Source organism: Dunckerocampus dactyliophorus, chromosome 4 (assembly GCF_027744805.1).
Source record: "Dunckerocampus dactyliophorus isolate RoL2022-P2 chromosome 4, RoL_Ddac_1.1, whole genome shotgun sequence".
NCBI lineage: Eukaryota > Metazoa > Chordata > Actinopteri > Syngnathiformes > Syngnathidae > Dunckerocampus > Dunckerocampus dactyliophorus.
This window is the reverse complement of record NC_072822.1, coordinates 33,582,975-33,594,910: the sequence shown is the minus strand read 5'-3', so window position 1 is coordinate 33,594,910 and position 11,936 is coordinate 33,582,975. Positions and strand designations below refer to the sequence as shown.

The window sequence follows — 11,936 nt, the reverse complement described above, 5'->3', positions numbered from 1 at the left end:
TCATAATTACGAGAAGAAAGTTCAAATAGTTGAAAATTTAAAAAAGCACTAATGAAAAAAAAAACGTTGTAATTTTACAAGAATAAAGTCAAAATATGAAGAGAAAAAAGTAATACTCTAAAATAATGTCAAAAAGTCACAATTTTACAAGAATAAACTTGTAATACTTGTAATAAAAGTAATGTCATTTTAGAATGTGCCGCGGGCCAATAAAAAAACAACCACGGGCCACACTTCGGACAGCCCTGAGCCAGAGGGAACATAGCCATGATGTACGTCTTTGCGTCATTTGGCCACTTGATGTCACTGTTGGCCCAGCGTTCCATCTCTCCCTCTGCAACCAAACGGCTGTTCATGCTATCATTGAGGACACCAATAAGAAAGTGGTGTCATGTTTCATTGCCTGTTTAACCATTTTGGGCTGCACTCTGCGTGTAGACGTAGTTTTCATGAGAGTGGGAGGTGGGGGGTGGTCGTACCTGCGGTGCGCTGTGAGGTCGTCGTCGGTGATGCACGCCCCCCTTGGAGTCTTGTCGTCCGGAATGTTGGCGGTGAGCAGAGTGCTGGTGTTGAAACGCACATGCCTCACCGGATGTCTGCGCAAAAAAGGTGTTCCCATTTATTTGACTCTAAAGTGGCGTCGCCCAGGAAACGGGAAAAAAACACCCCAACTATTCGCACCTGTTGTGCATCTCCCACAGTTTCGTCGCCATCCTCATCTCCCAAACGCACACCAGTCCCTCACCGCCGCCGCTGACCATCTTCCAGTCGTCCAGCTGCACCGAGGTGACGCCCAGGTGGTGGGCGTACAGCGACGCCACGGAGGAGCCCGTCCTGAGGTCGAACACCCTCACCCTAGAAACAAGCACAGGGCAGATACATTAAGGAATGATGAAATTACAGTACGAGTGCAATGTGCACTACCACCCCCTATAGGACTGGAGTGGTGGTGTAATTTGGGATTGTTCATTGTTAGCAGAAAGTCTGGCTGCGCATTTGAATCCTTGCCAAAGCCTCCGAGTAGAATACATCAGCGCACACAAAGAGCGTCATTCATCCGCAGTGAAGCGACATCTTGTTAGCGGAGGCAGAGGATACAGCCAAGCCTCGTGAAAGAGATCATTCATTCATTGGCGCACAAACGCAACACTGTCCTGGCTGGTCAGCATTCCGCCAAGAGAGACAAGACAAACTGAAGCAGATGTGGCACTCATTATTATGGACTTGCTTTGTTTTCATACCAATGACTATTCTCCAGTGAGGTATGCTGTATATTGCAGCTTTTAGCAGTAGCACCATAAAGCATACAAAGGAAATAAACCTGTGGCCATTGTGCCATCGTGCTAGCGCCTCAGAAGTTAACACTAAGTACCGAAAGTGCCAAAGCAATGAGTTCTATAGTGTCCCTACATCATGCCTTGTGTGTATTTGCATTTAGACATTCCTAAAGTGGCTAAAATGCTACCATGCTAACAGTTAGCATGCAATGGAGCAAAAGCACAAAGGCAGTTCTATAGTGTCCTTACATCATATCATGTGTTTTTGCAATTTGGCATCAATAAAACAGAAAAAAAAAGCTAAAATGCTAACAGTTAGCATCTTAGCACCTCAGAAGATAGCACAAGTTCTATAGTGTCCCTACATCATGTCGTGTGTCTATTTGCATTTAAACATTACTAAATTAGCTAAAATGCTACCTTGCTAACAGTTAGCATGCTACATAACGAAAGTGCCAAGGCACTTCTATAATGTCCTTACATAATGTTGTGTATGTTTTTGCACTTTGACATCAATAAAATAGCAAAAATGCTAACAGTTAGCATGCTAGCACATCAGAAGACAGGACTGAGTACTGAAGGTGCCAAAGCAGTTAGTTCTATAGTGTCCCTACAAATGCCACGTGTATTTGCATTTAGACATTATTAATTACCTAAAATGCTACCATGCCAACAGTTAGCATGTTATGTAGTGAAAGTGCCACAGCAGTTCTATAGTGTCCTTACATCATGTCATGTATGTTTTTGCATTTTGACAACAATAAAATAGCAAAAAAGCTAAAATGCTACCAGTTAGCATGCTCGCACCTAGTAAGATAGCACCAAGCTCCGAAAGTGCCAAAGCAGTGAGTTCTACAGTGTCCCTACATCCTGCTGTGTGTGTATTTACATTTAAACATTACTAAATTAGCTAAAATGCGACCATGCTGATAGTTAGCATGCTATGTAGCGAAAGTGCCAGGGCAGTTCTATAGTGTCCTTACATCATGTCTTGTATGTGTTTGCACTGCGACATCAATAAAATAGCAGAAACGCTAACAGTTAGCATACTAGCACCTAGTAAGATAGCACCAAGCACCAAAAGTGCCAAAGCAGTTAGTTCTATAGTGTCCCTATATCATGCCGTGTGTGTATTGCATTTAGACATTACTAAATTAGCTAAAATGCTACCATGCTAAAAGTTAGCATGCTTGCACTTAGTAAGATAGCACTAAGTACCGAAAGGGCCAAGGCAGTTTGTAGTGTCCCTACATTATGCCATGTGTGTATTTGCATTTAGACATGAGTAAATTTGCTAGCATCTAGCAAGATAGCACTAAATAGTCTACATTATGACCTTTGTGTTTTGGCATTCAGCCATGCAGTACCGATCCAAGGCAGACAGCTATAGTTGTTTTGTGCGGACGATACTAAAATAGCGTTACCTCTGATAATAGATTTCTATGCTTTAAAGTGGATTCTTAAATGAAAATATCAATATTTTGATACTTTTGTCATTTGAGGTGAGTGCACTCACTGTGCTTCATTTGAAAGACGCTACTTTTAAAATTTACCAGACACATTTGATGTACAGTGTTCCCTTGTTTATCGCTCGGGACTGGTTCCCAAAATAGCACGCAGTAAGTGAAATCCGTGAAGTAGCCAACTATATTTTTGTACCATTATTATATACACTACGTCCCCAACTTACGAACACAATTGGTTCCAGACGACCGTTCTTATGTTGAATTGTTCTTAAGTAGGTGAAAAGGTAGTATTACCAATGATATAGGTACTACATGTACGTGTATACATATACAGTATATGTGTATGTATGTAAATATGAGTTTGGATGCAGTAGTAATATTAAACCAGGATAATTAATGAAAAAAACAATAATAAAAGTGATATAATAATACGTAATGATAAATGTTATTTACCTTTGAAGAGGAGTGGTCGAGCATACGTCGTTGTGGTGGAGGAGGAGGAGATATTGAAAAAAAGGATATTGATCGTTGTCGTTAGACTCTTCTAAAAGAGGTAGTGTTCTGTGGGTGGTGTAGAATTAAGCAGGCCTATTAACTCTTCATCAACTTTAATCACACAATCTGTCAGGGTGGTCTTCCTGTATCTGTTGGTCCCATTAGCAGTGTCACAGTGCCCTCTGCTGGTCAAGCATGTAGCAGTTTAAATATGGACTTATGAGGCAAAACACATGAAAAAATAAACCAATCGGCTTGTGTTCATATCTCCGAATGTTCGCACGTCGGATGTTCGTTAGTAGGGGACTTAGTGTGTGTTTTAAGGCTGTACAACCCCTCACCATACACTTTATACACTTTTCTCAGACAGGCATTAACATTTGATCACATTTCTCTCTTGTTTAAAACACATTTGGATTTTAATGATAAACTTACGAGAGTGGACACAAGAAATGAAGTGACTCACGCATATTTCACTCCTCTGATCATGGCTCATCCTGGCGCCGTTATGGGTGCCACACACGGGAGGCGACAAACAACAAACTTCCATAAATGTCCGTGTAAATTAAAACTAAACTGTAAACTTACCCGATAATAGGTCCGGGAACGGCAAGTACTACTCCCTCCCCCCCCCTCCGACTGGAATAGAGGTGATGTCGCCCCCCATGTGTGGCACCCATTAGGCTGTAGCATTTTAGCATCCTAGTTAAAAACATATTCCTCCTCGTCGTCCTCCATGAACCAAAGATTCGTGTACAGTATGCCAGGTGCCCTACAGCCGCGTAACTTCTGCCTTCATCCAGCATGTATGATCGCTAGCAGGCAGTCCTGCATAAAGGAGATTGATTGACAACTGTCTACAGCCAATCGGAACGCAGAACACAATGGGCGGGTTCTCCCTTGGACAATCAGGACTGTTGTGGCTCTGGACAGTCTCTCACCCTCACACCCTCTACTGGTAGCAGTGGTAAACACAATAACAGGCACATGCAACAGAGCACCAGTAGATCCCTCTAATACAACACAAGGACGCACAACACAATGCGGGTTCATATACTGTTAAAAAAAAAACGTGCAAAATCTGTGAAAGGTGGACCGCGATGTGGCGAGGGAGCGCTGTACTTGCTATCAATGTTCCGTAGTTCTACCACTCATCTCATGTCCATCAACACACCCAGCAAGTTTTTTATTGCTGTACTTCTTTGTTTTCCTACTTTTTACTCGCTTATCTTAGTAATCATCCTGATTAAAAGTCATTTGGCGACGCTGCTCGGAGCTAAGTGCTCCTCCATGATTAATCATCTCAGAGCCAATCAGAGGTCACATGAGCGGGACGGCGCTGGCGAGCCCGAGGGACCGGCAGCTCCATCTGTTGACACCGTGGCTTCATTACAGCTAAAAGCATCCCCTTCGCAAACGCCTTCCAGGAGTTCATTAGCATAATCACATTTACTTTGGGGGCCCCGAGGCAGGTTTTCAATACCAGGCGACGTTTAACACAATCAGAGTTACGCGTCCAAAACGGGCTCGGCGGGGCTCGCTGTCTGCGGCGTTACGGTGATGGAGGCGTACGGCCGGACAATGAACGCTGGCAGAGCGCGAGGATCCATCAATCTCACGCCGGAGGCGGCTTTTGTCTTTAGCGGGACGTCAGCGGCCAGACTGCTCTTCGTTAATCAGGAGGAGTGCGAGGGCACTGCTCGTCAAAAACTCCTGACAGCTTCTCCTCTCTTCCACGCGCCAAAAATAGCACGAACTAGCGACAGACCCACCTTCAAAGCAGTGCTTCACTTCTTTTAACGCTTGTGTGACACTTGAGAAGGCTCTTCCCGGTGGCCATTTGCGGTATTGGCCCGTAGCGCATTCTAAAAATATTATTCAAGAAGACACGCAACAAAAATTTAAAAATCTGCAGTAACTGTAAAAGAGCAAAGTCAAAATATTAAGGGAAAAAAGTTGTAGTCTAACAAGAAAAAGTATTTTCATGAGAATGATGAAAAATGGTATGATTTTAGTAACTTAACGTTGAAGTATTAAAGCAGGTGTGTCAAACAAATATGTGTCAAATCCTGCGTGCGATGCAATTTCATCCGGCCCACAGAACACTGAGTCGGCCCGCCTCGAGGACCTTACAGCGATCTGCGCACGGTAATTAAGTGTTTCCTCCGGTATAAACAACTATTTTAAAAGTGGACACAAATTGCATACAGCATGAAATTCACAACCATTATTAATAACGTTGCCAGATTCAGAGCAAAGTCAAAATAATTGAACTGCACTCGACTAAAAATGGCAGCACTGCAACTATTACAGCTCGTCTGTACAAAATAACACCTTAAAGAGGCATAAGACAGTCAACCATAGTCGTAAAGTAGAAATTTCAAGCAGGAATGAACAAACAGGAAAAAATGCACATTTCTCCAACTCCAATGTAAAAAAAAAAATGTCCATCCTTACAAGTGACGTTTTAAAAAAATGTATGTCAACATAAAGACATATCCACCAGCTATCATGTGCATTTTGTCCCAACCTAAAAATGCAACCACAGGGGTGCATTATGTTGGTACATTCCACTCCCAGAAATGGGCGCGAGGGGAACCGGGATAAAAGGCGTGTAGGCTGCTTACTTATCTAGTCATCACTGCCAATGACACATTTTCTCAGAATCTGACCATACTAACGACTATTTTTTCAGCCTGGATTATTGGGACACGTCCTCTCATGTTGGCAACTTCACACGAGCATCTGTGTGTGCGCACTGATGATGCCAATTATGTTGTTAAAACCACAAGAAGGTATTCAAGTTTTTAATACTTTCAATATGCTGAATTATATAAGTGTTGAAAATGTCAGGATAAATATTAAGAAAGATAAAAAGTTGGGGTTTATAGTGGGGGGGGTAATGTACTACAAGGAGGTTTTGAATTTTTGTCCCCTGTGCGATTGAGTTTGACACCCCTGTATGAAAGAAAAAAAATTACAAAAATTAATCCATAATATTATGACAAACAAACAAAACAAAATAAACTTATGTTGCACAAAAAGTTATTCTGTTACAATAATAAAGTCAGAATATGAACTCGTAAGATGAGTAAAAATGTCACTGTCGTAGCATAGAGTTCAAATATTACCAAAAAAAAAACAAATTTTAAGTTGTTTTTTTTTAATATGAGAAATTCATCCATTCATCCATTAATTTTCTAGTTCCTAATTAGGGTCGCGGGGTATGCTGGAGCCTATCCCATCTGACTTCGGGCGAGAGGTGGGGTCCACCCTGAACTGGTCGCCAGCCAATGGCAGGGCACATATAGACAAACAAGCATTCACACTCACATTCATACCTATGGACAATTTAGAGTCACCAATGAAGCTAACATGCATGTTTTTGGAATGTGGGAGGAAGCCGGAGTACCCGGAGAAAACCCACGCGCACACGGGGAGAACATGCAAACTCCACACAGAGATTCAAACCCGGGTCTTCCCGATCTCCTGACTGTGTGGCCAAAATGCTAACCACTCATCCACTGTGCGGCCCAATATGAGAAATAAAACAACAAATGAAGCTGTAAATTGTGGAAAATTAGATTGTGGAAAAAGTTCCAAAGTTATGAGAATAAAGTCAAAATATTATGGGAATAAAGTCATAATTACAAGAAGTTGAAGAAAGCTTTGGGAAAGCTTTGGGACTCCAGCGAACCACAGTGAGAGCCATTATCCACAAATGGCCAAAACATGGAACAGTGGTGAACCTTCCCAGGAGTGGCCGCCCAACCAAAATGACCCCAAGAGCGCAGCAACAACTCATGCAAGAGGTCACAAAAGACCCCACAAAAACATCCAAAGAACTGCAGGCCTCACTTGCCTCAGTTAAGGTCAGTGTTCATGACTTCACCATAAGAAAGATGCTGGCCAAAAATGGCCTGCACCTGCATCAATTGTTGTTTGTATGCATCAATTGTATGTTTCATACCAGGAAACATCTTGATGTCCCCCAAGACCTTTGGGAAAATACTCTGTCGTCTGACGAGACAAAAGTTCTGATCTCAAATATTTAAGTGTGACAGACATGCCAAAAAAAAAAAAGAAATCAGGAAGGGGCAAACACTTTTTCACACTACTGTACTTTTCAACACTTGGAATGTTATATTGATGGAGTTACATTTAAATCCTGCAAATCAGCTTTCAAAAATTGACTAGAAAGATATGTCTCAAACGTCACGCATGAAGCAGTCATCGCTTTAAAATCCCAGACAAATCTGGGGTCCGAGTGTGTCCTGACGTCGGGGTTCCACTGTGATGTCGTGCAAATGTTGACCTGTCAGGGCAGGAATTTTCAAGTTCTAGAAAACTGTCAGATGAGATGTCATAAAATGTTGGAAAAGCTCCAATGGCTATACGCTATCCTTACGGGCTAATTTTCCTTCTTTCTTTGTCTCTAATAAAAACTGTGTCAGAAAGATGCAGGAAAACAAACATTTGAAGTGCTTTCAGAATATTTTCATTGGTTGCTTCATCTCCTCTTGACAAAAACAGGTCTTTAAGGGGTTTTTTGTGTCGGTGTGGTCGCTAGGCATCATAACTGGTGAGAAGAGAGACAAAACACCGGGCAAACAATGCGGCATAGCCTGCCGCGTTCTCCGAGCCAACTACTTGAGATCCAGATGGATTCGGGGGGCAGGGGGTAAATAGAAGCCGTTAGCTGTGTACAAACACCCGCCAGTGTCTCGTCTTTGTCTGCAGCACCCTCCAACCGCAATGCCTATTTTATGCACCTATTCCTCCTACGCCTGCAAAGTGCGCGTGTCGCACAAGCTCTGTGCTGCGGTTGTACGACAACAGACCTCACCTCCTGTCTTTGTTGCCGCACGCCAGCAGGTGGGCGGGGCCGTCTAGCAGGTTGATGCAGGTGAAATCTCCGGGCGAGTTGCCGACGCACGTCGCCGGCTTGCCCGTCTCCACACTGTAGATGTGGATCTGGAAGGTGAGGAGACGTATGGCGTATTAGCGCAGGGTACAGTCTTCAATATGCAAATATGCCCCCTAATGGCAATACATGGAAGCTTTGTAAGCTACGATCTTCGCTCAACATTTGCAATAAAAGAGAGCTCACACAGTTAATTAAAGTATAAAATGTACAGGTACAGATGAAATCGGAGACATGGTGTCAAAGTTATACATAACCTTCACTTTTGCAACTCTGTGGTGCGTTCAAGGTCCGCTGAAAAAACATACAGTGAAGCATAAAAACAAACACGTAAAAATTGTTGGCTTTTTTTTTTTTTTTGAACAGTGTACATGCATCCTGTATATTTGACCTGCATTGTCACGTATTTGTAATTTATTACTGACGTAGGGTGAATAAGATGTGTTTTCTGCAATGTGAGATGTGTTACTTGTAAATGATGTGTTATTTGTAAATGGAATATTTTCATAGTTAAGGCATAGAAAACCAGTTTAACAACACCTAAATACAGGTATTTTTTTTATTATTATTAGAGCCCTCTAGACATAAAATAACACCACTATAGTCACCTTTACACTACTATTACCCAATATAGTAGATATAATAAGAGTAAATAAGACATAATATAAATTCACACACATTAGCATTGGGAGATTTCCTGGTTGTTCTTTTACTTCCTGTTCTGTAAGGTACTTCCTGCTTAGCTAGTGTCTTACCAATGATACGACTGTATACTGTATATAAAAACATATTAAGATAAAATTTAAAAAACTATATTTAAAAAAATGTAACTATAAAATATAAAAATATATAAAATTAAATCTATATAAAATACATATGTTTTAAATAATAAAAAAAAACAATCTGCAATTTTGCAGGCTTGTGAATGCTGAATTGCAGATGTGCGGGGATCCACTGTACACTCCCAAGTCAAAATGTGAAAAATTGGTCCATCATTTCCAACACTGCCACACTTTGGGCCCAATTTAATCATTTTCATTCAGGGGTGATTTCACGTTTGTTGCCTGTGGTTTAGACCTTGAATGCCCAAGTTATTTTGGGGGGGGGGGGGGGGGGGGGGGGGGGGGGGGTGTCATACAAGCTGCAGACTGACTACTTTACTTTGTATCAAAATGTCATTTCTTCAATGGAAAAACAAAGTACACTCCTGATCAAAAAGACCAGTTGAAAATTCCAGGAATTTACATTTTGCACTGTTGGATCTTAAGGAGGTTCTTAGTAGAACTTCAAAATACAAAAAGAAAAAATGGGAGTGAGACAAAAAATGTTTTGAGTACGCAATTTATACCTAACATGCATTAAAGTGAAATAGGATGGTCAGCTGATCAAAACTTTAATACCATAGCCTACCATCCGAAAATGTGTATTCAGTGTGATTTAGTGTCAGGTATTTACACAGTCATGATCTCTTGATGGCTAAAGAAAAAAAGCTTTCTCTGTCTTTGAACGCGGTGCGATTGTTGAACTGCATAAGCACAGTCTCTTGCGGCGTGCCATTGCTGCAGAGGTTGGATGCAGTAAGACAGTCAGTTTGAAGCTTCTTTAAAGATCCTGTTATGGAACAAAAAAGTCAAGTGGTAGACCCAAACAGTTTCACTGGCCCTGAGCCAGAGGATACCATTGGCTGTCCGTCAAGACATGGGCCATCCTCGCCCCAAATGAAGGTTGTTACTGGTGCTGAGTCTAGTCCAATAACCATCAGACGCCATCTGTCAGAGAAGGCTTTTAATCAGAAAAAACCTCTTTAAGGGCCTCGTCGCCTTCAATGCCAGAAAATTGCCTGTTTGGAATTTGCAGGAGAGCACCAAACATGGGACATTGAAAGGTGGAAGAAAGTTTTATTCTCTGATGAGAAAAAATGGAAGCTTGACGGCCCTAATGGCTTCCAACATTACTAGCATGACAAGGAGATCCCACCTGAGATGTTTTTCACACTGGAGGGGACGCCATCATGATCCTTTAGTGGAACAATGGAACTTTGGGTTGCGCAGGGGCGTCAAATGGCAAATGGCTATGTGGAGATGCTGCAAGGGGCATCCCTTATTCAAGTTGTGCAGGGGCGTCAAATGGCAGGTGGGTATGTGGAGATGTTTCAGGGGGCATCCGTCATGGCTGAAGGCCCTCGTCTGTGTGGTAATGACTGGCTTTTTCAACAGGACAATGCTGGACGTCACAAAGTTCCCCTAATTTAAATGCAACTGAGAACATTTGGGAATGGATGGCAAGAGAAGTTTACAAAAATGGGAATCAGTTCCAGTCAGTGGATGCCCTCCGTGAAGCCATCTTCACCACCTGGAGCAACATTCCCACTAGCCTCCTGGAAACACTGGCAGCTACTCAATTTTTTGAACATTTTATTTCTATTTTAGGGGGGATTCAAGGTTTTTGGAGCTATGATCTTAAACTTTTGATTAGCTGATGAACAACGTATTTCACTTTAATGCTTGTTTGCAATAAATGGCTTACTCCAACTTTTTTTAGTCTCCCTCCCATTTCCTCTTCTTGCATTTTAAAGCTTTATTTAGAACCCCTTTAACTTGTTCACTCCCAGCCATTTTTCCAAATACATCCCCTCCAGTACCGTCCATTTTAATCGATTTTGACTGATCTTCCAAGGCACACAGAATATTATGTTCTCTAGCTATATAAACATGGAACCTACCAAAAGAAAGATTACACTCCCATCTTTCATAAGAAAAAAATCTTTGTTTCTACCTTTTTACCTTTTTTATTAATCAATAGTAGAAAGAAAATATCAGTTCCCAACTAAAAACGGGAGACAAACAGCTTTTTGTGAAGAGATACATTTCAAGCATAACTTTCACTTTGACACAAATATTTTTTGCTTTTATGACAGCTGGAATATCTAAACAACTATACCAGCATAAACAACACAAAAAATGGGTTATTTTATATCAAAATAACAATTTATTTATCAATATAACACCATGAACTATTTATATTCACATTTGCAACTGAACTCTGTGTGTGCATGTGTGTGTGTGCGCATGCATTAAAATTTCCCTACAATGCGTAACCTTCTGCACGCTACACTTCCCACGCTCTCTCACTTCCTTCTTCCTGTCTTGTGTGGTTCTTCCATTGACATGACCCTGCCGAACTCTTATCAAATGCACTTCTGCCATCTTGTGGCCGTTTTTATGGTTTAAAAGTGCTCTGAAATGGTAATGCATTAATGCAGAGTTTCATCATCAGCTATTTTTGCCTGTTGCTCAAAAAGCGTAAAAGACGTGTAAATATGTTGCTGGGTTCGGGCGTTTGGGAATATAAAAACACATAAATACGTTTTGGTACTGAATGAGTTAAAAGCCATCCATCAATCTTCTATGCCGCTTATCCTTATTAGGGTCGCGGGGGTATGCTAGAGCCTATCCCAGCTGACTTCGGGCGACAGGCGGGGTACACCCTGGACTGGTTGCTCCTGCAGATCCAGCAGTGCAAATGTAAATTCTTGCAATTTTTCAACTGGTCTTAACATTTTGATCATGGGTGTATTTGCAGAAATGTGAGGGGAGGCACTCACTTTTTAGGTTTTGTTGTGTTTTTCCATTAAAAGGTGCTTAACTTCTTTTGACAGCTTATGACAGTTAATAATGTCAAACTTTAAACATTGATTTGACAGCAAATGGTGACATTTTGAACAGATTACGCTCAGATCAGCGATTAAGGGATTGCGTTTCCGCTGTACAACGT

At 41.6% G+C, this 11,936-nt stretch overlaps 1 protein-coding gene across 1 annotated transcript in view; it reads right to left on the bottom strand.

Moving 5' to 3' along the window:
* fbxw8 (F-box and WD repeat domain containing 8) overlaps nucleotides 1-11,936 on the bottom strand; it is a 28,328-nt gene that overhangs the window by 3,724 nt on the left and 12,668 nt on the right. The window contains exons 8-10 of the mRNA XM_054773614.1: nucleotides 8,085-8,212; nucleotides 682-855; nucleotides 480-596 (exon numbers count right to left, since the gene is read on the bottom strand). Coding sequence (XP_054629589.1) covers nucleotides 480-596; nucleotides 682-855; nucleotides 8,085-8,212 — 419 coding nt within the window. The remainder of the gene's footprint in view (nucleotides 1-479; nucleotides 597-681; nucleotides 856-8,084; nucleotides 8,213-11,936) is intronic.